The sequence below is a fragment of the Ixodes scapularis genome, unplaced genomic scaffold (genome assembly GCF_016920785.2).
Source record: "Ixodes scapularis isolate PalLabHiFi unplaced genomic scaffold, ASM1692078v2 PGA_scaffold4__175_contigs__length_147842914, whole genome shotgun sequence".
Classification (NCBI taxonomy): domain Eukaryota; kingdom Metazoa; phylum Arthropoda; class Arachnida; order Ixodida; family Ixodidae; genus Ixodes; species Ixodes scapularis.
This window is the reverse complement of record NW_024609879.1, coordinates 542418-568993: the sequence shown is the minus strand read 5'-3', so window position 1 is coordinate 568993 and position 26576 is coordinate 542418. Positions and strand designations below refer to the sequence as shown.

At 47.9% G+C, this 26576-nt stretch overlaps 1 protein-coding gene and 1 pseudogene across 1 annotated transcript in view; one reads left to right on the top strand and one right to left on the bottom strand.

Moving 5' to 3' along the window:
* Window positions 1–1708: 1708 nt before the first annotated feature.
* The window catches only part of LOC8037225 (E3 ubiquitin-protein ligase UBR2), a 122157-nt gene continuing 97289 nt past the window's right edge, over window positions 1709–26576 (top strand). The window contains exons 1-3 of the mRNA XM_029991547.3: window positions 1709–1796; window positions 13320–13608; window positions 18275–18445. Of these exons, the coding sequence (XP_029847407.2) occupies window positions 13355–13608; window positions 18275–18445 (425 nt within the window). The 5' untranslated portion in view covers window positions 1709–1796; window positions 13320–13354. The remainder of the gene's footprint in view (window positions 1797–13319; window positions 13609–18274; window positions 18446–26576) is intronic.
* LOC121047951 lies at window positions 14766–17344 on the bottom strand (annotated as a pseudogene).

Below are 26576 nucleotides of genomic sequence, written 5' to 3'. Positions count from 1 at the left end.
GTCCTAGCAAAATGGAAGATTTCGGGGGGGGGGGGGGCTAGGCCCTACGGGCCTCCCCCCTGGCTTTGTGCCTGCCTCAACAATAGGGCTGTTTGCATACAATTCTCCGGCAAGGCTGCATATTTACTTCACACTGGGTTTGCTTCTATGCAACACATATCATAAATTATGATTATTGTGTTTTCATGTCACGGAAACAGACATTTCTGTTTGCTGTTACAGTATTTTCTCTTTAATATGGACATCTCCAGTTTCCAAAACAATTCTCCATAATGTTGGTCATCCATAATCTTGGATCCCTGCCAAGATCACAAAGAATAAACAATGTTGTTTATTTTTGTCATCTGCAACTGGGAAAGGGAAAGAACTGCAAGTGATTCAGGCTGGAAACCCCTGAAAATTGTAACCATTGAGTCACCATTGTCATATCTGACAATTGTGCAGCTCTGGGTAAATTCCGTAGCTGAAGAGCTTTACTATTCTTTTTTGAAAATGATTATGATGATTAAAAAGCGCGACAGGACAACGGACACAGAAGGAGACACAGACACAGTGCTGTGTCTCTTTCTGTGTCCGTTGTCCTGTCGCGCTTTTTAATCATTATGAATCACCAACTCGCCCAACTTTCTACCCTCGTCGTTCTTTTTTGCCTCACTATTTCCCCCCCCCCCCCCCCCCCCCCTCATTTTTTGCGTTTGTCTTTACAGAGACCACAATAAAAAGATAAAAAAAACATGTATTTATCCATTTCGCTCCCAAGCTAGCTGTCCATAGTACGTACTTCGGGTTTCTTTATTTAACGTGACGAGTTAGAATTGCAATGGGGACACACATCAGTCCCCGAAAATGACATTTATAGCGGCGTGACCGAAACGATCGACCATGTTAGCGAGACATGGCTATTGTGTTTTTCAATCGCGAAGACCGATATTCTCGCGCCATAGTTGCGTCTGAGGTTTACGAAACTATAAGTAGTCACTTGGCGAACTAGCGCCGATAGCCTTTCAAAGTGAAAAAGCTATGTCATGTTCGAGCTAACAGTGTCGCACATTGTATCTTCACTGTAGCACCTCTTGCTAACGTAGATACTGCGCTCATTATTAATTTTTTTCCGCATAGCAACGCTTGTATAAAGTGACAGTTGAAATTGTTTTTCCTTGTCATGCAAAGACTGAATAAATGCGTCAACGAGTGCGAAAAATGCTGCATCTGTTTCGATTCCCTGGAAGACGCCGACGACAAGTAACGGACTGTCAACTGCTGGACACAAGGTAGGCAAGCAGAACTTACAATTCTTTGCCATAACACATGGTACGGCATGCGCGGACCGCAAATTTCCAAACAAAACCTACCGCGGTACCGGCGGTACCACGGTAGGGAGCAGCGGCAGGGCACGGCGGAAGGGCTGCGCCATGTTGGATTTTGAGCGGCTTTGTCTTCGCAAACGGCTAGGAAGCCGCTCCACCTAGCTCGAAGGCGTCAAAAGTAATTATTAATACGTTAGCGCTTCATTTTATGGACATAATTATAGCTGCTTATTTTAGTTTCGCAATCTACTAATAGAGCAATGAGGCTTCGATTCGTTGCAGTAATGAGCGCCTCCGACCACGGAAGCGCTGCTGAGCGCCCAGTTTTCCTAGAAATCGACTCCATTGGGTCTATGGCAGTGTCCGGGCACTGCCGCTGCCGCCATCTAGGGGATACCACTCGAAATTGGATTTGTTTCGTCTGTACCTCAGCCGCCTCAGCTACACCGTACCTCAGTAGTTACTGGAAACATCGTCGAACTGTTGACTGTAAGTAATAAACAGCATGCTTGTTCACTTTCTAGCTGCCGCTGGCCAAGTCCTTCGTCACCCGTGTGTACGCGCCGAACGCTCCGACCGCGAGAAAAGCTACGGTCCTCTTTTCTCTCCAAACTTAGGCTTAGGAAAAGACTTATTCATTTCGACCGCAGAGGCCCCAGAGGCAATGAGCGGGAGAGATTCGCTCCGAAGAAAGAAGAACATGTTGATCCTTGCACAGAGGTCGGCATCTCTTACGCTCAGCCGAGACGGCCGCCGCAACGTCTCTCGTTGCCACGCGCCATTGCCCCGATCCCGGCTCTCTGAATCAGCTGATGCTCCGTCGGCAAACAGAAGATTGATTGATCGGTGTCATCTCGGCTTTCCAGGACAGTCGCCCCTGGTCTGTCAAGCGCCAAGAGATCGAGCTCTCATCGGAGCTCTTTTACATTCGCCGATGAGTCAGGGACCGCGTTGTTGTGCAACAGTTGCCAAAAAAAAAAATAGCGGAGAATTGCGCAGCTGGCGGCGGGGTCGGGTTCTCGGGGCTGCGCGTGCCCTTGACCGAGGAGGCGGCAGTCGGAACGCTATCCCGAAGGTTTGACTGAGCATCTGCCGTCTAAACCCGATTTGGCGTCGGGCTCTCTTTGCTACCTCATCATTGTTGGGATACCTGTCGCAGCCACATTTTGGGGGTATGCTGGAAGCAACTGCTCCATGCTTCAGCTCAAGGCGCAGCCGATGCTACAAGCGCGAGCATATGGCCCTGAACAGTGCTTGCACTGCACGAGCGCGCGTGCTTGGCAGGGACGCTGAAAGCCCGGAGCTCGCGCTCATAGCTTCGGCTGCGTCTGGACTTAAAGGTGCCCTGCAATCCTATTTAAAGGGATACTGAACCAAAGAATTTAGTGTCCATAATATGTGGCACACGTTCTTTCCACGAGCCAGCAGCCGCCGGTGTGCGCGAGCACACGCAACAGAAATGACGTCAAAGACCTCCATTCGCGGTTAAGATGACAGTGAAATGTATGGGCTTCGGACCAAAGGAGAATAAAGACAAGTTTTTCATCTACACCGTAGTGTCTGGTGTAAAAAATAAGCGATTAAATGGCCTAACAAGTACGTAGCTTTCACTTGTAGAGATGAAAAGCCTGTCTTTATTCTCCTTTGGCCCGAAGCCCATGCATTTCACTGTCCTGTTAAGCGCGAATGGAGGTCTTTGACGTCATTTTCGTTGTGTGTGTGCTCGCGCACACCGGCGGCTGCTGGCTCGTGGAAAGAATGTGCGCCACTTATTATGGACACTAAATTCTTTGGTTCAGTATCCCCTTAAAGCGACGACTTTTTTTTTTGACAAAGCTAGTAAATAGGCGAGCTGGTTTAGGGTGCACATCGTAAAGACCGGAGATGACGGAAAGTATGGGGACAGGACACGCGTCTCAAACTCGGCTAACAACTTTCATTGAAACCATCGCTTACATACATCTTCTCCCGCACCCTATGAGACATGCGCAAGTGTCCTGACGTGGGTGCGGGAGAAGAAGTATATAAGCGATGGTTTTAATAAAAGTTGCTAGCTGAGTTGGAGACGCGTGCCCTGTCCCCATACTTTCCGTCGTCTACGGTCTTAACGATGTGCAACCTTTTTTTGCTGTTTCCGTATCTCTTATGGTTCAAGCAGCCCAGAGGTATGGAGAGAGTCACTATAAATATCAGTGCGTCATATTTTAACGCGGAAACCTCCTCTTACGGAGATGCCCCGTGGTCTCGAACACGTGCGGCATGTCACTCATTCGTGACGTTGTCAGTCCCGGTCAGCTCCCGCCTTACAACTAATCAAAACTGCTAAAAACTTTTTTTTTAGTTGAAATGATAAATTTATGTTTCGCGAACCATTTTAATTATTTGGGAAGTAGTTTGTTTGCTATTTTAATGAGAAAAGAAACATGCAGTTTAGAAACAATGAAAACAAGGAACTACGCGCAAAGACCCGTCGATATACACGCCACCGAGTGGTAGAAGAGGCGGTGCAGGCCAGCGCAGGCGCCCTTGCGGTACCTAGCAGATGATGCGCGACGCTGTCGGCACATTTCGTGAGAAGCAAATTTGTCACCTGTGGTTTTGCACCACTGGAGACCCGCCTGGAACTTGAGTGTCGTCGAGTCGGGCCCGAGAGGCTTCGCCAGCGCGCTCCGGACGCTTACGAGCAATGTCCTCTTATGGTACTACTCCCAGCTCCGCGCTTCTATCGAGGGTACAGAGCTTCAACTCCCACAGACCGGGTAAATTCATGGCGGCAAGCGCAGTGGAGAGCCGATGCAAGCGATGAGCCGTTGCACGCACGCAACTGCAGGGGAAGCGACCATCTACGTAAGCTGCCACTGATTGGCCAGTCGCTTCTACCATTGGCCACCCAAGCCAGGACCAGGGACGTCACGGAGGAAGCTACTTTTTGCTTGTTTTTGTAATTTTCATTTGCCTATGACTTAAAGCGAATTTTGAGAAAAGGGAAGTTTCGCTAAGTTACTATGTTCAGCACGCTCAGGTTTGGTGCAAAATAAAAACCAGTCAAAATGTTGTTGCAGGGGCCCCTTTAAGCTGAAACGAAGTAGAGTGAACATTTTGTATCAACTAGGAATAGGCCGAGGAAGGGGAGGTATCTTTATTGGAAATCTTTAGCCAATGTTTTTGGTAACTTGGCACTTGGAAAGAGCTAGAAGATAGCTTCTATCTATAAACTGTTCACTGGAAGGGATGATGCCACCGCACACTAAAAACCCCAGGTTAACAGCCGTAGCTAGTTCTCTCGCATAAAACGAGGTAAAGACAGCCACGACAACCTGCAGGCAGGGGGCATGTTGGCTCGCTTGCACGGTCAGCCCAACAGTTCTGCAGGTGCTTCCAAGAATCTCAGCATAAACAGTTGGCAGGCTCTACTTGGAGAGTACGTAGGGAGGGAAAAAATGACAGCCGTGACTCAGAATTGCTTCACGGAGCTACTCCTTGCATCGCTTATCACGTTGTGGACTGCAAGTAGTTTTCCTGGCAGCCGGGCCATTCCAGTCGCTTTTTAAGGACCGTTCGATGGGAGAAAGAGAAGCCCTTAAAACATCAGTTGTAAGTTCTACTCCTTCTTCCTGTGTTCATCCTTTGCGCTAATTTTTTGTTCAAAGAGAACTCTTCAGTCTAGACCGCAATGCTTACCCTTTCTCTCAAACCCCCCCCCCCCCCCCCCCCCCCCCCAAAAAAAAAGAATATAATTTTTTTTTAAGTAAAGGGAGATAAATATTCAAGACTGGCTGGAAGGAACTGCCGAAAGACGGGAACAAAAGAAGTAGGTAACGACGACACGTGGCACACTTGCAACTGAAGGTTTATTGGAAAATACAAAGACTTAAATACTATGACAAACCGCTTTATTTCCTGCCACCCCACACTCTCTCTAAAAATAGAATCTCCTTATCTAACAATGCCACAAAGGGCTCGCTGACGCACTTGTCAACGCCCCTTGTTTCGATAGTGAATGCTTCGTGAACTTCCCTTGTGGTTTTATCGCTGTGTCGTCCCAGGATGGCTATGTTAGTAAACAATGGTGCGCATGGGCATCTAGCGCAATGTACTGCCAGATGCACAGACGGCGTCTGTTTGACAGCTGACGCATGTTTTCTAGCACGTTCATTGACACAGAGACCAGTTTGTCCTATGTAGGAACGTCCACATGATAATGGAATGTCGTAAACGACACAGGATGAACGTTCCAAAAACTTATTTCTGTGTTTTTTTGGGCATTCTTCTCTGTCCCTGTGTGGGTAATTAATTCGCTTGCACAAAGACAAAAGTTTGCTAGTGGCCGTGAAGTTTTGGTTGTCCTCACGGAATTAATTCAAATTAATTACCCCTCACAGGACAGAGAAGAATGCACAAAAAAAACACAGAAATAAGTTTTTGGAACGTTCATCCTGTGTCGTTTACGACATTCCATTATCATGTGGACGTTCCTACGTAGGACAAACTGGTCTCTGCGTCAATGAACGTGCTAGAGAACATGCGTCAGCTGTCAAACAGATGCCGCCTGTGCATCTGGCAGTACATTGCGCTAGATGCCCATGCGCACCATTGTTTACTAACACAGCCATCCTGGGACGACACAGCGATAAAACCACAAGGGAAGTTCACGAAGCATTCACTATCGAAACAAGGGGCGTTGACAAGTGCATCAGCGAGCCCTCTGTGGCATTGTTAGATAAGGAGATTCTATTTTTAAAGAGAGTGTGGGGTGGCAGGAAATAAAGTGGTTTGTCATAGTATTTAAGTCTTTGTATTTTCCAATAAAAACCTTCAGTTGCAAGTGCGCTACATGTCGTCGTTGCCTACTTTTTTTGTCCCCGTCTTTTGGCACTTCCTTCCAGTCATGAACAACCAACTAGCCCAACTTAACATTCTGTTAAATAGTGAAGAATCACCGCATTGTTTTAGCCGGTCGGGGGGTTGGGCACGGCCGCGTCCATACCCGTGAATTGTAGAGTACATAGACTACTACGTTGCTACAACACACAGAGATGGAAAAACAAGGCCCCCCCCCCCCCCTCCTCCGAAAGTAATTCCTGGCTATGCCACTGGCGCAGCGTAGGGATGCGAGCCTTTCCAGCAGTATTGAGCACCTCTTTACAAATTTAATGGCACATTTTGCATACCCTGTCCTCATCAAGAACGTAATTGACTGGACAGCATTGCGCTGTCGTTGGTTGAGCAAATAACGGAAACAAACGTAAATTAAACACTGGCCCAGTCTGTCAAACAAAATATATGTGGATGTGGCATGTTTATTCTGTGGCAGTTCCATGCGCCGATGCAGACCTACAGCGCTGTTATCGGTCGAATTTAGGACTACGAGTCTTTTTGCTGTTGAGAAATAGTCACATCTGTTCGGACCATTTTTTTCTTTCTTGAACGGCCGGTGAATATTTGTAAGTCTCACGCCAACGCCTATGCCGGACTTTGGCAGAAATGTAAGCAAAGCGCAGCTTTTGCCTTAAATAGAACTGCTGAATGGTAGCTCGATCTATAGTTTATTGACTACATTTCTCTCGGGGTATTGATTAGCGGTTGACGTCTGTTAGGAAATAAACATCCGCTACCGATATTAAAGCGTTGGATATGTACCTTTGGATCATTTTTAGAACTTTTGTTTTTTTATGACAATTTGCTGCGTGTGCTTTGATGTGCTGGAGTAATTTATGGAAACTTTAGAGCAACATATGCGAGAGAGCTGGTTGAGAACAGACGTTGTAACCCTGGAGAATGGGGGGAACAGCATAGGGGCGGATCCAGAACTCCGTATTGGGGAGGGGGGGTGGAAAATTTTTAAGGATACTATTCTCCCGTTCTTTCTTGTGCAATGGGGGATCTACCCATGTCAAATCGCCCTCCGAGAAGAGGGGAGGGGGGGGGGGGGTCAACTTTGTTGGGGGGGTGGCCGTACCTGTTGCCCCCCCTTGGATCCGCTTCTGGAACAGCACTATAATACGAAAACGAAACTGCAGACACAGGTAAACTTTATTTCCACGAACCACAATGTTATACAGCCCCACAATGGGAGCGAAGCATACCTGAAGGTTAAATGTGCGACGGAATCTTGAAAAAGCCTGGGTTCATTGAACCTCAACAAACAGAACTTTGCGAGACTTTCCACACAATGGCACCACAAGGGCTGAGAAGAAAGAGGTGGACTCAAAGGAACAAAACATAGAAGAAAAAAAACCGAGTCATTGTGAAGTTAGCATTTGGAGGCAAGTGGTGTGCTGGGGGCTTCCGTCCCTCCAGCCGCACTGGCAGCTGTCTTTTGGCATTCTTGAAGGTGGAAAAGGTTGGTGCTCTCGACAATGGAGCTTCGCTAATGCGCCCAATAAATTCCACGGTATAAACTCTTGAGGAGAGAAGAAAACTCAAAAGAGCGGGCTGATTTTCGATGGTACCAGCACTGGATGCAATGCACATTCCGTCCGGGTAACTGTCTCCGAAGGGCGTCGGTGAGCCAGACGGCTTTAGAGAAGAAGGTGAAGCCTTCTCCTCCAAAGAAGAAGCCTGGATGAAGCTGCATACTTTGAAAGCACCTGGGAGGCCCGAAGTAGAACAATCTATACCATCTTGATTTGAGGAGACTTTACAGAGTGATTCTCATATTCTTTTTAAACAGAGTGAATGGCTGCGAGTGCCCTTAGTCCTTGCCCACTCATATTGGCGTAACAGCTTCTTACAGCGACCACTCGTGTCATAGGTCGCTCCAGGACACGCATTTTGTAGATGTGAATAGTAAGGTATTTGGGTATGTATCGTCGTCTGCTTCACACGCCATAGAAGCGGAGAAAAAAAAAAATCTGATCGGGTGTAGCCACGTGACTTCCGGTCATGAGCCTTCACAATAGTGTTTCGGTTCCGAGTAGTTGAGTTTTTTGGCTTTATTAAAAATAAACGAGGCTCCGCAGCAAAATATTGATTGGGTAATGTCCCAACACAATATTAAATCGCCCGGTAAAAAAAAAAAAAAAAAAACACGGGAAGGTGTCAGTGTTCCTCAAAAGAAATGCAAGTGTAAACAGGGATGGAAATGCCGTTCCGTTTGCTTTGAATAGACCGATCTCACCAGGAGTTGCACGACGCCACTGCTGCCGCGGTGCACTCTGGTAAATGTAGTTCTCCCCAGTTTTCTGGTCGCGTCAAGGCGCGTTGTACGCCCGGCGTTTGGGAATTTTCAGGTTAGCACGAGTCTTTTAGTCGGCTGTTTACTCACTGTTTTTAATGGGCGTCATCACCCGTTCTGTGTCAAGGTGCTACAATAACCACACCAGGCAAAAAGGCATAGGATTTTATGTCTTCTTGAAAGAAAGCAGCCCACGAAAAGAGTGTCTAAAAAAGGTAAAGAGAGCGGTAGAAGTGCGGCAGGAGAAAGAGTTTTTAGATTTGTTTCGTTATTTGATTCATAATTTATATTCACCCCATTTCACGATAACTGAAGAGGGTAAGCTTACACAGGGCATGAGACGTAGTAGGGCGTGCTAAAGTGTTCCGTACGTTGGAATCTCCCTGAGCACTCGCTCCGTAGCGATATATCCGTTGGTCTATCTCAATCGGAACTTCCACACTGCCTTGCTGCGGCTGTTTTTAATACAGTGTTTGCTTGATGCATTTTGGTGGTTACAACTGTTATTGATACGACATGTTTTGAGCACAACTGTGCTTCAATTGATCAGTACAATCACTGAAGAAAGAGCAGCGATTCCCGGTATGTATAACTTGAAATAAAACAACTTTTTCCAAATCAGACTTAATTTTTTTTTTTTGGTGGGCTATTCTGCCACACCCTGATTTTGGCTGGCGTTACTGATCCATTCTGTATTAACACCAATCGACACAGCGGAAAAAAGCATTTTCCGTCGGACAGTTCTTTCCGTTAACCAAATAAAATTCAATAGAAATTGTACTCAAAAGCTCATCTCTACCCGAAGTTCTCAGGCATCTCGCATGGTTAGGTTTCATTTTGACAAACGCGAGTTGTTACAGCTCTTCAGGCAGGTTCCTTTTGTGGATCGCTTCTTTGTGTGCAGGCTTCCCCTCGCAGTTCATCTGTACCCTGTCGCAAAGGCTGTCAACCAGAATAAAACGAGTTTTAGAAAACTATCGCTCTCCGAGAATGTCTATTGAGCTCGTCTTCATTGTCGAATAAAAGTTATGCCCATGCCTGCGCACTACATAGCTCAGTATTTCACCGACACATTTGACGTTGTTCCGCGGTGCTACACCGAGCTGATGGTTCCTCGAATTTTGTGCTCTTCAACGTTGAGGTAGATATTCACTTGCTTCCAAGTTTATCCGGAGTGCTCGAGGGAGTAGCGGCCTCGTTGTTTTTCCCGCTGTTGCAGTAAGACCACCGCGTGAACGCAGTGGGTTCACGCGCGTTCACGAAGGCAAAGAAGCGGACGACGACGAAGCAGACGACAAAGCGATTCTAAAGCGACAAGACAACCAAAACTGTTTTTTTTTTTTGTTTTTTTTTGCGTTTGATGACAAACTAAGGCATCACAAACAACACAATGTTATAAAGTATTGATATGCAGGACAATCCAAGCTAACACCAGGGCTTCCCAAACTATGATGTACGCCCACATGAGCCCTTTTCAGCCGGGAAGTCGGAGAGCGATGACTACAAGTAGCATGGCGGCGGCAATATTTCCGGAATGCGCGCGCCTGCGCAGTTCGCTTGGTGGCATCGGTCTATTGCGCCATACATGAAAGTATGGTACATCTCGCACCAAAATGTCATTTTTGCTAAGAATTGTACCACGCCTGCACCAGGTAGGCTTGAACAAAGAAAAATAAAGTGTCCGTTGCAAGTGTGCCCTTGTCTGTCTGCTTTCTTGTTGTTTAACGTTTACCTACGTGATCGTGTTTGATCCTAATACTCGGAGAAGTAGCGGAAAAGAAAAAGGTACAAATTTGTACATATTTCGCAGCATCTCTTCTTACTGTATAGATCTTGCATCAGAGCACAGTGGAAGGTTTGAACACATGCAACCACCAAGACATACTAAAAGCACAAGTCAGGGGACATTTGCTGCACTTGATTGGTCTAGCGAAAGAAAGGGTGGCCAAACTGCGGCTTCCTGGTAAGCATTCTCCCCCTCCTGTGTCCCCTAAGCAAAACAAAAATTTTAGAATTTTAAACAAGCTCACAGTTTTGGCAGTTTTGTACTATACTATATTGCATACATTCAGCTGGACTGCTTCTTGACACATGCGCGCGTGTGTATTGTAGAGTGGGATTTAGGAGGAGCTAGAGCTATGCCAGTGCTCTCGATGAGGTCGCTCGCTTATCCTGTCTTGCCGCATACCTCCGTGCCGTAGCTTTGGCACTTGCACTGCTCACGTCACCAGGGCCGGATTTAGAGGGGGGGCCCGGATGTCCTGACCTCCCTCTTGATTTCTGCATACGTAAAATTTAGGGCGTGAAATGGGGGAGAGGGGGTTCCTAAACATATGGTACGCTGACCAACACCTGACCCCCCTCAGGAAATTCCTGCATCCGCCTTTGCACGTCACCCTTCATTGCCTTTCACCAGAGTGCACGCGTCGAGCTCCACCGCTTTGCGCCGGAGTGCTAGGAGCAGCGGCTGGCATGGGGTAGGCTCGGAAGTTACGCTACCTTCCTTGATCTGGACTCTAGGTTAACCTTTAGTGTTAAGGAGCTGTGCTCAGGAGATATGCTTGGTTTTGATGGCATTGTACGAGTGCAAAAGAGGAAGGGGCTTTATTCCAGCTGACGCATTGGTCTAAAATCCACCATAGATGGACCTTACTCTGGCCAGAGCCTTATTTCTAAAAAAGAATGCTCCGTGTTAAGGAACTGAATGTAAGAGTGCAAACACGATGGTGAATATTATGCGTGACAAAAAAACCCGAGATTCTGGGTAAAAACAGCACTAAAAGGGACAACAAAAAAAATGATGCACGCTAAAAGTAGGTGTATGCGTCGTTTCTACCCGCAGTCTCGGGGTGTTTGCCAACCTCTGTGTTTCTTTGCACCCACTCTTATTACAAATGGTGATAAGTGATGTGCTCCAGTATCAAGGAGGTCCCTTAAAGGGGCCCTGCAGTCGTATTTAAGCGTCTACCTTTTTTGCGGTTTCCACGTCTCTTGGGGTTCGGGCAAGTCAGCGGGGACGGAGAGAGTAACTAAATATCGGTGCATCATATTTTAACCGGACGACGCGGAAACCTCCTCCACCGACGGGGGCGACCCGCGGTACCGAAAGCGCGTAAAATGTGACGTCTTTGGTCCTGGGCTTACTACTGGTCAGAGCAGCTAAAAGCTTCTTTTTAGTCGAAATACAAAACATAAGTGGCACGAACCATTTCAATTACTTATAAAAGTAGTTTTTGTTCAATATTTTAGATCAGAAAAGAAACGAATGCAGTTCATAAAGTACGGAAACAAGAAATGACCCGTCGACATACCCGCCACCAAGCGGTGGAAAAAACGGCGCACACTAGAAAAGAGTAGTGGGATTAGGCGCCGAAACGGAAAGGTTCCGGATGTACGCGGCGGCGCTGCGGTCGTTTACGGACTGGAAAATCCGACCGGCTCTGAGCGTTCCGAAGGCCTTCAGCGAGTAGCTTTGTCTTGCGTTTTGGCCATTTCGCGGTACGGCTGCGCTAAGTGGCTCCCTTTCTGAACTGATATGTACCCCGTGTTTGCTGTCATTTGTGGCCAATGAAGTGTCATGCCGAATTAGTGTTTAATCGCGCAGCAAATGCAATGACAGCTGCTCTGGCTGCCCGCTGTATACAGCCTATCCAGAACACGCTTTAGTGGCGCCCTCACGCACCGTCGACACGCAGTGCGGCAGCCGTGAGCGCTCGCTGAGCTCACTATATCCCTCCTCTAGTTCACGGCCACTCAAGCAACCAAGGACGTCATGAGGGAGGTTCTTTTTCCTTGTTTTTGTAATTTTAATTCGCCTATAACTTTTAAAATAAAGCGACTTCCGAGAAAAGAAAAGGTACATTAAGTTACTACGGTCAGTGCGCTCAGGTTTGGTGCAAATTAAAAACCAGTAAAAAAGTGATTGCAGGGCCCCTTTAACCCCTTAAGTGCCAAATTTTTTTTTTTCCAAGAGTAACCTAAATGTGCCATCTTTTTTTTTGTTTCGAATTGTTATTCCTCTAGTATTACACATAAAATTTTAAAAGTTTATTACGCAAAAATTAGCGGAGGCAAAAAAATATTTGCCAACTAAAACGAGTTCTGCCATCTATGATCAGCGCCGCAAAACTACTCAGACGAGCCTACCTCCTTGGAATTCATGGCTACCAAAAGAACCACTGGACGAGCCGAGCTCGTCCATGGCATTTTTAGCCAGAAAGTGGCCGACAAGCTCAGCTCGTCCGAGGCACTTAAAAATTAAGGGGTTAAGGCCTGTTTACACACTTGCAACCGACCAAGAGAGACGAGACTTGTTAACACCTCTTAAAATTTCTTAGGGCAAGAGAACACACTGGCGCCATCTATGCGGTGACCCTGGAACTGCATTTCACAAGAGCGAAGGTTTTGCAGAATTTCCGAGGTCAAATGTGCGTAATACCTACGAGGAAGGCTGGTTTATAACGTTGACAAAAGTTTTTCGAGCCAAAAAAGAAAGGATAATGCGCGAGAGAAATAGGAAATATGCTGGACCGCCAAGTTTAGATTGCTACCCAATAGATGGCGCCAGTGTGTCCTCTCGTCATAAGAGATATTAAGAGGTTCCGTAGCCCTCTATTCTAAGAGGTTGCAAAGTGTGAATGGGCCTTTAGTCATTATCAAAAATAAACTCGTTTAGGGATGCAATAATTTTTTTTTTTTTGGAGTGATGCGGTAAGAGATTTGGCCTCTGCTCCAAAAGCACAAGTTACTGCTCCAGAAGTTTACCTGTACAGAACCTGCTCGAAAAGGTGAAATGTCAGCGCGTAAATGGAGGCCCCTTTCTGGGAGGTGCGCAGGCTGCAGAGACGGCTGGCCTGGAACTCCCGTAAGGATGGAGGAGGAGGGAGGGGTGCGGCGCGCGGGGGAGGAGGAGGACGTGCGCAGCCCTTTTGGGTCCGAGCTGGAGGCGACGGTGTGCGGGTGGCGCAAGGCCCACGCCTGCGGTGCCCTGGGCCCGGCCACCCTGCGGCAGTTCTGGGCGCGGCACGTGCCGCCCCTGCTCAGCCCCCCCTACCAGTGCCGGCCTCTGGCCCTGGCCTACGACGAAGCCGCCCTCAAGCACACCCTTCTGGACTCCCTCGAGAGGTGAGCAGCGTCCGCCCTCTCTTGCTGGCCAGGTGGCACGCTAGAGAAACGCCCCACCTGGCACCAGCTTGGCGACCCTAGGGACCTAACTTGGGCCTAGTCCGGTTTTGCTTTGAGGCGTCAGTACCGGAGCAGTTCTCTCTGGTGTTTCTCTGGGGTTTCTTTGGCTCGCCACTTAATTGCCAGACTTGAGCCAAATATGCCAGTTGACAGAGCAGCAGTGAAGCCTAACTTTCATTCTTGGTTGGCGGGGCCAAGACACCCAGACTCTGGCTGTATCTTGGCTCTTTCTTGGCTTGGGGCTTTTTAAGGCCCTCCAGGCAAAAGTCAAAGTTTGACCCAAAGAACCGCATTTGTCTACGTGGTGGTAGTTCTGGGCCCTTTCTGTATCGGCAGGAGCGATAGCCCATCTGCTGGGGTATCGGACAATTACCGTGACAAAAGCGTGACCGAAGCAAAGTGTGCAAACCAAATTCGAAGCTTTGAAATGGAGAGTAATCAACCACACGGCTCGGTGTATTTACCTCCGCAAGGCGGCCAGTGTTGGCCAAAAAAAAAAAGTTGCTCGACCCTAAGAAGGCTTTGGCGACCCCATAAGGCCCGAGAGCATTATGTCGCTGCTCTTCGGGTTTCAAGGACACGGCAGGTCTAGAGAGGAGAGACGTGCTCTCTTACGGCCTTCGCACAAGGAGTCGTTTCTCCCTGTCGTCGCAGCTCGTAAAGGCGTTACCGCCATGCCCCTGCCCTCCATTCGAGGCGCGCTTCTGCGTTTTCTCTGCCACCGCACTTCGTACGCTCCAAGATGGAGTTTTAAAAATTACTGCGCTTGTTAGAAGAACTTCACGGCAGAAAGCCAAATACCCACAGAGATATTTATCTTTCTGCTTTATATGTATTTTTTTAAATATAGGCCAATTACCACGGGAAGTGCCGCGCTTTAGCCGCAACAAATGTTGAACGTGAAAGTGGTCATAGGCTGGAGTGCTTCTAACATCTATCTTTTTCTATGCATGCAATTGTAGCAAACAAAAAATAAAACACAATCGAACTGCTATTTAGGGGACACATAGTAACAATGTACCGTGTTTATTCACGCTAAACAAGTAGGCTTTCTGAAGCAGTACACCACGAAAATTACATGAGGCAGGCTTACAAGTTTACAGCCTGAAATGCTTTCTCGACGGCTTATGCACATAGGCAGACGGCCTGTCATTATTGTCCGTAACCTTTCTTGCATAGTTAACGAGAAGGATCCTGACGAGCTTCTCAGAAATCAAACTAGCCGACCGCTTGGCGTTACTGTTGTCGACACCTTCTGGGTAGTTCAGGATGGGTGACTCATCAAGATGTGGTTCAATCAGTACTTGCAGGGATTGGAGAACATTGGTTTGTGGCATGTGCTTCACTGCTTTCTCAAAGAAAAACACTATCTTGTCCATGAGAGCAAGAAACTCTGGCTTTGGGTAATAGAGTCCACTACTGTCTTGACCTTGCACAAGCACAAACAAGGGATCATTTTCCTTGCTTGTTGTTAGAAGCATTACACAAGAATCACATCCAAAGTCACTCATAAGCTTTACAATATACCCACCGACGTATCCAATTCCAGAGTAGGTCACAGAGCATGAAGGAGCATCGGGATGTTCTCTTAGGCCTCTGAGTTCTTCAATTAGAGCTGGTGGTAGAGCCGGAGCGAGGTCTTCAGTGTCAGCATCGGGTATCTTGACTTCCCCTGCAGCAGGCAGAGTCTTTTCTTTCACAATGTGATCTAGAGCCGCCGTCACAGCCCTTGCGTCGAGCATGTCATTGCCACCACACATGATTCTTATTCTCTCAAAATGTGTTACGAGGGGGTCGCTGTTAAACTTTCTTGTCAGGGCGAAGTTGGCGCCTTTTGCTAGAAGGAACTTTGTTGTCTCCACTGTTAACTTTTTGTTAAAAAGCGAGGCTTGGAAGGTCTCATTTGTGAAAGCATTCATTCCTGAAGCCACAGATGTTTCCTGGATGCTCTTTACGTAGCATAGAAACTTGTTTTCAAGCCACACCAGTCGAGGGTCATCCTTCGTTGAGATGGGTCTTTTCTGTGCCTTCCTGCGTAGGTCGTGTCATGAATGTCAAACCTTTCCCTCTTTGTCTTCATGAAATGGTAGGGCTTGCGTTTGAAAACATAAAGAGCAGGATCATTGCGTGAGTTTCCTTGAAGGTGTTCTAAGGCTGCAGTTACTTGTGGGGTGAATATTTGGACGGCACGAAGCACATTCATTTTCTCTAGGTTTGAGGGGTAGACATGCTTCCTTGTCAAAGTCCGTGACATTTTTATCGTCATGTCCTTTTGGTAATCATAAAGTTTCTGGACGAACATACCACTGACGACACCTGAGCCATCGGTAAGCTTGCGTTTGAGGAACTGGCTTCGGATGTTCTTGATAATGTGGCAAGGGTCAAAGCACAGGAAGATGATCGGTCATGATCATCCGAATGGTTGACAACTGTTGACAGGCAGCCATTTCCCATGTGCTTGAACATCGTCGTGTTTGCGAAATAATTGTTCGTCACAATGCGAACAATCACAAACCCGCACAACTCCACAGCTAAGATAACTTCCTTGGTCCATGGAAAGAGGTCTCGTCCACTCGGCTGCCTTGTGAAATAATGTTAGCACGGTATCCTGTACGAGCTAGTAATGCCATTAAGGACGAAGCGAAGGACCCTGTTTGCGAGTGTTTCTTTTGAGCTAGAGTGCATACTGCTATCCGGTTTGTCCCCGAGGCCAAACACTGCATCACCTTTCCTGTCGTAAAAGCCCTCAGGCTTTACGGCAGCCTCGTCAATGATTAATGACGCCAAGTGCTGCTTGCTGCTGAGCATTGAGGCTTCGTGAATCAGCCTTTCTTTTATGGCGGCACTCATTCCTGATGATGTTGGACTTGGGCCTGTGTATCTCTGAAGAGTGCACTTTGCTGCATGTGTCGGAAGTTTCGATGCTCGAGCATGATCATAGCCTTTTGGCGAAAGAAATCGCCATATGACACATTTCTCTGATGATCTCTTTGGGGTAGCATAGCCGTTTCTTCCCGTAGCTTTTTATCTGGTGAAGAAGAAACAGCACCTTTCTTTCTCCCTTCTCAGAATCTGCAGCAATCTTCTTGACAGAAGTGTACCGCTCATCTTCACGATAGAAGCTGGCCACTTTTCTTTCGGCAGCAAGCTGTTGCAGAAGCTTCCCGCTCTTGGAGCGGTAGTATGCGACCTGAGAGCGAAGTCTTCCGATCATGGAAAGATAACGGCTTGCTCGCTGGGCGTCATTGTTTGTCGTTTGTGTGCAAATACTAGGTTTCTGGTCGGGAATGCTGTCCAACACATCGCAAACGTCGTGCGAGCATTCAGCTGCTTCGGCTTTCTGCTTCATTGGTTTCCGAGGAGTAGGGAATTGCGAGGTACAGGGTCCTTCTGAGGTTTCTTCGCTCTTGGCGCCAGGTTGGATGGATGGTCTTCAAAGACGGTCGGCACCCGGAAGGAGCTTTTTGATGCGGCACTCAGCATCATAGTCACTATGACGGAAATGTCTGCAGCAAGCGACAGTTGATGCCAACTCGTGGTTGATAGTGAAATTTTCTCGTGAAATGTTCTTTTTCCATTTAGAACACAGTTCTTCGTCGCCCGGAAATTTATAAAAAGAAACACCTGAAGTCTTCCCAGACCGGGACTTACAGAACGGCACACAGCAGTACACCATTAGCGCGATATCCGATACACAGCATGCCTGACGTTGTCCACTCAGGCAAGTCGTTCAGCCTCATCTGCTTGAAACTTTCGGCTTATCGGACTGAAGGCAGTCTAATGTGTGATCACTCATCGGAAACAAAGGAAGCATCAAAACATTCAAATACAGTTGGAGTGTGGAGCGGCCAGCGCAGCTCGGCGTGTGTTGTGGGAGGTCAGGGTGGTGGTGCCTTCACGCGGGAAGTAGTGGCATTAACCACAACAAAAAGATTGCATTGTTCTCTTGGCGAGAGTGAAGGCCGTAAGAAAAGCGCGCCTCTCCGCTCTAGACTGGCCGTGTCTAGAAACATTGGGGTGCCCCGGAGTACCCCAGTGGGTCCCCCGTACGTTCTCCGAACTCGACAATCCCGTAAGTAAACTATTATTTATCTAAGCCACTTATTAGGAGCCTTCCCTGGTACGTTGGGAATTGTTTGCGAACCCCTCCCGGACGTCAGGTCCTCAGACGTCGGTGGAGGCGACGGAAGGAGAGTGGATCGCGCTTGGGCACCTCGAGAGTGCAACCAAGAGAGCCCTTGCCAGTGACTGTTCACCAAATCTTTCGCACCACTGTTAATTCCTTGGAAGGACTACTGGGTCGACCGTTGGCTGCCCCGTCGGGGGGTGCCCGCAACATCTCCCCCACGCGTCCAAAGTAGTGCCCAAGTGGCAGCAAACGACGTCGTGCCGTTAGACGTTGCAATCCAGGCAGTTCGGCAGAGAGGGTGAGCCGACGCAAGTGCCACGTCATCGCAGTTGTTGCAGAAATTTCTGCTTTTACCGCGATAATGCCTCCGCGACATGTTAATGTCGCCGTGGAGGGAGCGAGGAGGTAGTGAAGTGCTAGCCACGTGGCGGGTCTCGGCGTTGTCTGCGGGCCTAGCGTGGCCTCCCTCTGGCGCAGGTTTGTGTGCGGGACCTCTGACCCCCGGGGCTACTTCGAGGAGCTACGTCGGCTGGAGTCGCCCCCCACGCTGTGCGGACGGGTCTTCAAGTCGGGAGAGCCCACCTATTCGTGCCGCGACTGCGGGCTCGACCCCACTTGCGTCCTCTGCGTGGACTGCTTCAAGAGCAGGCGAGTACTCCCTCCGACGGGCTCATCAAAATGCTTTCTTTTTTGTGCAGTATGCATGTCACGAGACACGTTTCGACTGCTTTGTGTGTACAAGCAGAAAACTGGAGCGTGTGCAGAACTGTGAAAGAGTCTCCCGACGTAAATAGCAGAGGTCGGCATTTTAGGTCGCCCTCACTCACCCTCACCCTCACAGCCACACTCACCCAAGCCCCTCACTCACCCTCACCCTCACAGCTACACTCACCTTCAGCCCCTCACTCACCCTCACCCTCACAGTCACACTCACCTTCAGCCCTCACTCACCCTCACTGAACCTCACGGCCCTCACGGACTCACCGCCCTCACGGCCCTCACGCCCCTCACGGCCCTCACGGCCCTCACCGCCCTCACGGCCCTCACGCCCCTCACGGCCGTCACCGCCCTCACCGCCCTCACCGCCCTCACCGCTCTCACGGCCCTCACGCACTCATAGCCCTCACGCCACTCACCGCCCTCAGCGCCCTCACGGCCCTCACCGCCCTCACCGCCCTCACGGCCCTCACCGCCCTCACGGCCCTCACCGCCCTCACGGCCCTCACCGCCCTCACGGCCCTCACGCCACTCACCGCCTTCACGCCACTCACCGCCCTCACGCCACTCACCGCCCTCACGCGCCTCACCGCCCTTGGGGCCCTCACACCCCTCACGCCCCTCACGCACTGATGGCCCTCACGCCACTCAGGCCAGCTTCAGATGGGGCAATTTCGCCCAGAAACTTTACGTCGCAACGCCAGCAACACGGGCCGCCCGCTATCACACGCAGCAACCAATTGCTGCAATTTGCCATCGTCATCATAAAATTTTATTTTTCTTGCACTATTTAGACACAATTACGCATTATAAACGTGTTTTTGTGTATTTAAATCTCGTTAAGAATACTAATGCACCTTTCTGAAACAGTTTATTTCCAAAAAAACGATCGATTTCAAACCAGAACCAAGTCTTTCGGTGTCATCATCACATTTTGCGTCCCTGATTGGATGCAGCCGCTTCAAACGCATTTTAATTGCTCCGAGTTGCTTGCTTATTTCGAGCCGGACCCGATCTCAGCAATTCGTGTCGATCTAGGGAAAGCTAGAGAACAACCCGCCATTACCACCAAAATTGCTGAGAAAGATGCTCGATCTGAAGGGGGCCTCACGCACTCACCGCCCTCACGCACTCATGGCCGTCACACCACCTCATGTAGTCACCGCCCTTACGGCCCTCACGGCCCTCACGCCTGTCATGCCACTCACTGCCCTCACGCACTCATGGCCCTCACACCCCTCACGCACTCAACGCCCTCACACCACTCACGCACTCATGGCCCTCACGCCACTCACCGCCCTCACGCCCCTCACACACTCATGGCCCTCATACCCCTCACCGCCCTCACAGCCCTCACCACCCTCACGGCCCTCACCACCCTCACGGCCCTCACCGCCCTCACCGCCCTCACCGCCCTCACAGCCCTCACCGCCCTCACCGCCCTCACAGCCCTCACGGCCCTCACTCACCCTCACACTCATGAATTTTCCTGGTTCAGAAACTCACTCACCCTCACCTCACCTGTGAAGATGAGGGTGAGTGAGGGTGAGTGAGGGCCCTCATGAGTGAGGTTTGCCGAGGTATGGTAAATAGTGCGCTAAATTTCTTTTTTCCGGAAAAACCATATTTCAATGAAACCTTCGATTGCCTTAATGCTGATGGAAATTGGTGAGCCTTCGAGACAGAATTATTAGGGGCGAAGCTCCTTACGGTCTAGCCTTGTCCGGCTTCCGTGCTCACATCGATTGCCATTCCAGCTGTCTTTTTAAAAAAAGAAAAAAATGTTTACGCAGTCGACAGGATTTGAACCTGTGCGGGGAGACCCCAGTGGATTTCTAGTCCATCCCCTTAACCACTCGGCCACGACTGCGGGACGAGTAGGGGGCTCCGAGATGTGGTAGTAACTCAAGAGCTGGGGACGTCATGGATGAAACGTTGCATGTAGCCGCTCAACGTCTATACAGGAGAGGGCGCTGCGGTCAAATGCGTATATAATCGCGTTAAACTTTGCATGCATTGGCTCAACGTTTATAAACGACAGGGCACTGCGGTCAAATGCTCAAATGCGTATATAATTACGTTCCATACCACACATCTTCTTTTTGACACGGATGAAAACGAACGAAAAGCTCGGCATGCTGCGGCTCAGCGTCTACGCACCACGAGAGCTTCGCCCCAATCAACATCATTCACCACGTGGAGATGCGGTCATTTTTTGAAATTCAAATTACTACATCTAAACCATGCTTCAATGATTCACTTCATCAATTATCTAATAGAGAGAAGAGATTTTTCGGGAGCGCTAAAAAAGCAAATACATCGGAAGCTTGGTCTAAGCACGCCACTTGCTCTTCGGAATATAGAAGTACGTTGAGGGGGGTTATAAGGGCACATTCTTTCAGCAAAGTCTACCTAATATGTTACTAAACGACCCTCGCAAGTTTTGGAGCTTTTTTTAGTGAAAAACCATAGTCGGAAATTAATCTAGTGAATAGCTCCGGTGATAACAGATTGAATAGTGAATGTGCAAACATTTTAAATACAGTCGAACCTCGATATAACGAACTTTAATGTAACGAAATCCTCGATTTAACGAAGTATTTTATTTTTCATAATTTTTTGCCCATAGACCCCATGTATTTTTAGTCTCTATATAACGAAGTCCATTTTGCTGCTATTTCAATATAACGAAGCGCCATTGCCATAGAAGGCAATAAATAAATAGACTCTAAAAAACAACTTCGCAAAAAAAAATTGTGGTTAAAAAAAAAAAATTATGCGCAAACGCGAGTGCTTTGATAGATTACTTCACGGGGACAGGCCTTCCAACGTTCCTAGGCTGCCCGAGGATGCGGCGCCGGTAGCGCCGGCGAGGCATGCGGCAAAGCGGATTCCGCGGGGCTGGCCAGAAAATGCCGAGCAGAAAGTTTACACGGCATAACAGCATCACCACTGACATTCACTGATCATCATAGTCCACTGTACCGCGGGTAGCGCGGGAGCCAACTTCAGCGGGGGAGCGACGTGATGGCGCGACCGCACGGGCAGTGCCATCTAGGAGAAGACCGAGAGGACCGATTATCGTATTGCGACCGTGATGTAAAGCAAAGGCGCAAGCACACTGTGGGCGCAAGGGGGCAAGTAAACTGTGCGGGCAAGAGTGCTGCGTAGGTTGGAAACATTGGCACCGCCTAAACTAAACAGCTTTATTTTTCAACCGGGCGGTTCACTTGGTTCACTCACGTGCTTGCTGGCATAAGGAAACGTAAAGTTCTTTTTTTGGATGAGAAAGCAAACGTTTTGGACGCCATCCTGAAGAAAGTGCCGAGATCACGAGCACTCGGGAAGTGCTCGACGCAATGGACGTACTGAGGAGGTACACGGCCTCGCATAGGCAGCAAGATGCCGTGCAAACGCTTTGGGCGCTCGAACGCCGTATGACGCCGCTGCTACTGTCGGACAAGGTGCAAGCAAAACTCGCGGACTACTTTGCCCCAAAATAAATGTCATTTTCGGTGAGTTTTCATACCCGTAAAATGTTTCGGAATTTTTTTTTTGCATGCCTAAGCCAAATTTTGATTTAGCGAAATTTCAATGTAACGAAGTAAATTGCGAATTTTACCGACTTTGTTACATCGAGGTTTAACTGTACTGTGTTTTCTGATGCTTTCACCGTTTCTACACCTGTTTCTGGAATTCCTCCTGAATCCATTTTCTAATGAATCCAATTGTTATAGACTTTCGAGGTGTTATCAGCATAATAGAATACCTCGGAATATCTTCGTCGTCTGGCATAGATTTTATTAATACGAAGGTTCTCAGTAACGCTAAATTTTCATCCGATATGTTTACCTTGCAAAGATATTTGAGCAGTCCCTGGACACAGGGGCAATACCTTGTGACTGTAAAACTGGTAATGTCATTCCGGTCCACAAATCCGGCAGCAAGACATCTCCACTAAATGACCGGCCGATATTGGTCCCCTGCATCCCCCGCAAGATCCTCTAGCACATCATCTATGAGCACCCAATTAACTCCCTCGATGCCCTCAATTTCTTCACCAATGTGCAGCATGGCTGCCAGAAACACCTTTCTTGTGAGACCCAACTACTTATTCTTACTAACGACTAGTTTAAAAATCTTGACACTGGCTTTCCTACTGACGCTGTTTTTCTTGATTTCGCCGAAGCTTTGGATAAAGTTCCACACAATTGCCTTGTTTGTAAACTTACTTCATTAAAACTATAGTGCCTGGAGTGCGTCTTCGACTGGTGTGTTTAGCATCCTATGCTGCCCATACACCAAAAGTCGTCCCGAAGTGGCAACAAATGACGTCACAGAAGCGGGAGTGTCATGCTGTCGCATGTCGCAACCCTGGCGGTTGGTTGTAGAAATGCTGGCTATGGAAAGCTCGAAAGAATGCTAAGTGTCCCTGTCGTCACGGCATCCCAACTTGCGGCTCCGGAAGCTTCCGTGGACACTGGGGAGCGATCTGGAGCAGAACAAGCGTCTGTCACATACACAACAGCTGTTGAGACGCCGCCAGAATCGCGCAGGATCGGGCAGAAATGGAGGGACCACTTTTTTGGACGTGGTAAACACACCAATCGGAGACTCGTTTGAGGCACCATACTAAAACTAGACCCTCTTGTTCTTAAATGGATTGAATCATTCCTTAGTCATTGCTCTCAATTCATTTTCGCTAACAGCTCATCCTCCTCTTTCTCTCCCATTTCTTCCGGTGTTCCACAGGGAACTGTACTTGGGCCTTTACTCTTTTTAATCTACATTAATGATCTCCCTCTTACCCTCTGGTCCTCTGTTTGTCTTTTAGCCGATGGCTATGTCGTTTATAGACTAAAAAAAAAACAAAAAAACAGACAACCATTTTGCACTTCAGAATGACATTAACAAAATTGCCAAGTGTTGCCGTGCCGCACATTTTAGATGTTTGTAAACATTAACAAATGCCTCTGCTTTAGACATTCTTCCTCCCAGCCCTTAAACTCATTGACACTCAATGGCATTATCATTCAGACTGCTGCACAGTATCTTAGTGTTCATTTCACCACTAATATGTCTCGAAATGTTTGTGTCGACGAGACAATATCATCTTTGAACTGCTCACACGGCGACATTTGTCACAATTTTGAGTCTGCCCCTTTTAACCTTAAACTTCTCCTTTACGTCACGCTTGTTCGCCCCAAACTAGACTATGCTTCAGCTATCCCACGTCAGTCTTTTTTCACTAACACAATGGGTTCTGTTCAAAATCGTGCTGCTCGATTTATTCTTTCTAATTACTCTCGCTTTTCTAGTGTCACTGCAATGAAATTACCTCTTCCTGATCCTTCCGTTTGTCGCAGAATTTCCCATTTTTGCCTTCTTCATAATATTTACTATTGGGAAACATTAAGACAGTCTCTCCTCAGCCAGCCCAGCTATGTCTCCGCAAGACTCGATCATTCGTGGAAGATTGCCCACCCCAAGACCCTTTCAATGGCCCATCAACATTCCATCCTGCCAGAAGCTATTGTGGACTGCATTGGCCTTTCCGATGACACAGTCACCGATAACTCTAAATTTAGAATTGTACTAACCAACCACTCCTCTCTGTAATGCCCCTGGGGCCCTGTGGGTAATTGTAAATAAATAAATAAAGAAGTTGGGACGAGCCGAAAATAAAATAGGAGATATAACTATACTGCTAAGACCCACTGTATGTTCCTATATTTATTTGTTTTGAAAATGGCAGGATATTTTTGGAATGGATTTCTACGCGGGACCCTCAGATCCAGCCCACTGCAAAACGCAGCCTCGATTGGTGGGTTGGTGACGTTGGCTGCCCAACATCCCCTTGCACACACTGGCAGACTCAATTTCCCGAGCTTCGGCTTCCCTGTTTAGCTTTTGCGTTTCGGGCGCGCAGTTCGTGACGATTTCGGCATTGCTCGCTTCGTCTTCGACGCCGATCGTAGCAGCGACGAGAGTGATTGTTCTAGAGAGATTTGGGAAGCTGGCCATTTTGACCGCGACCCGCCGGCGACAAGCTCCGGCAACGACGACATAGTCGCGGACGAACTTGCCGTAGTCACCGTTTTCCGCGACGATCTCGCGGTTGATGCAGGGTGGAAGCTCAAAGGGCTGGGGGTGAGAGGGAGGGACGGGTTTTGATATACCACAGCGAGGCGAGCTTGGGTGATAAGAATGAGAGAGCGTTCACGATCACCCGGTTTATGGGCACCAAGAGTGACTAACTTTAGCAATGTTGCCTGGTTGCCAGATGGAAATGATCAAAATTTGTAAATTGCTCTTTGCGGTTACTAGAGCTCTGATGCAGTGTGTATGTTCAGAAGCCTATGAGTATTCCACCCATTTAATTTTCGTGTTCTAACCCCTTTAAACTCCCATTTAGAACATGTCACCACTCTTGCAAAAATTCTTATCGGGTCCTTTTTTGTGGCAGGGTTGTTCCAAAGCCATAGACGCGGTGCGAATATAATGTGACGTCGGCGCTTAAGACGAGGACAAGAGGGAGACTGGACAACACGGAGTGCTACTTCAACTGTTTATTTTTGAAAAAAGGGGGGGACATGTATACACTCAAATCCCTTTACCTCAGCCAATCCCAGGCCTCACCGTCGCTCGCAAAAACGCCATCTCTTTGTCCAACAGGTCAGTGGAGGCAACGGTGACACATTGTGCTCCAGACTGTTTTATCGAGTCTGCTTCTATTATTTCCCTGGCCATCTTATCCTTGTGTCTGGCTAGAATCGTGCTGAGGTGAAGTGGTTTGAGTGTATATATGTCATCCCCTTTTTCAAAAATAAACAGTTGATGTAGCGCTCCGTGTTGTCTAGTCTCCCTTTTGTCCTTGTCTTAAACGCCATCATGACGTCACATTCCCAGTACCAACGAGCCCAACAATCTGCATTGATTCGAATAAAATGGCTCTCTAAAGATAGGATGGATGCCGGCACCTTTTGGAGTGTGCGGGCTTTTGTGTTTAGGGGGGACACTGCCCAGAAAAAGAAATTTCTGCAAAAAAAAGTTGATTTTGAAAAATGACATATTTACATCCACCAACATCTAGGAAGTACCTATTCCAAGTAAGTTTCAATAGTTTACACTGCATAGCTATTTTTTTATGAATTATATTCTGTCCACCGAAGCTAAAGAAAAGGTAGGGTTTGGAGCACTTTGAATGCATTTTTCTCCGTTCCACGTTGTGGTTTAAATTCCATTTTAGTCCATCTATCATTTGATAACGGCAATACAGGGAAGGCTCATTCTTCTCTTTTCCTGACCGAAATTTAATAAGTAATGCAGCTATGGAACTTTTTGTCACTTTACCGATGTCTTTTATAAAAAATGTTCACATTTTGTCGAAGACAAAGAAGACCAAAAAGTTGACCAATTTTGCAGAGAAAATTTAAAGAAATAAAGGACTTTTTGAAAAAACTTTTCATAGCCACACCCCCTAGGCAGTCTGCTACATATCTATCGAATAAAAATCTCGAATATTGTGATAGTTTTCCGACAATAGATTAACTGAACAATGTAGGCGTGTTGCTGATAGAAGCTGCTCTAATTTCCTTCCCATTTAACCAACAGAGTTGAAATTTTGTTATGCATCCTCTAGCGTGACCACCAACCTACCCTGTAAATTTCATTAACCCTTTCATGGTCACATTTTTTGTCCAAAAACGCGCCCCCGTGGTCGGTTTTTTTTACTCGATGCGATAGCACAGAGTATACACTAGTTTATTGTCGCATAAAAAAATGTAAGACCTAAAATAAATAGTACACACGCTTCAAAACATCTGAGGCACACTCGCTGGAGGCAGAACGAAACAAAAAAGACTAAAACTTTGACGCGCCCGCTTCTGAGACGGTCTAGCAGACGGTGCGGCTGTGTGTCAGACTCTGGACTCTGAACCCAGCTGGTTTCCAGTTGTTCATGGGATGTTGAGCTGTCATCCGACTCAGAGTCCGAGAACGGTTCAAAGTCTGAACCCGAAGAGCCATAGCTCCAATCTCCACTACACTACCCCCGAGCAGC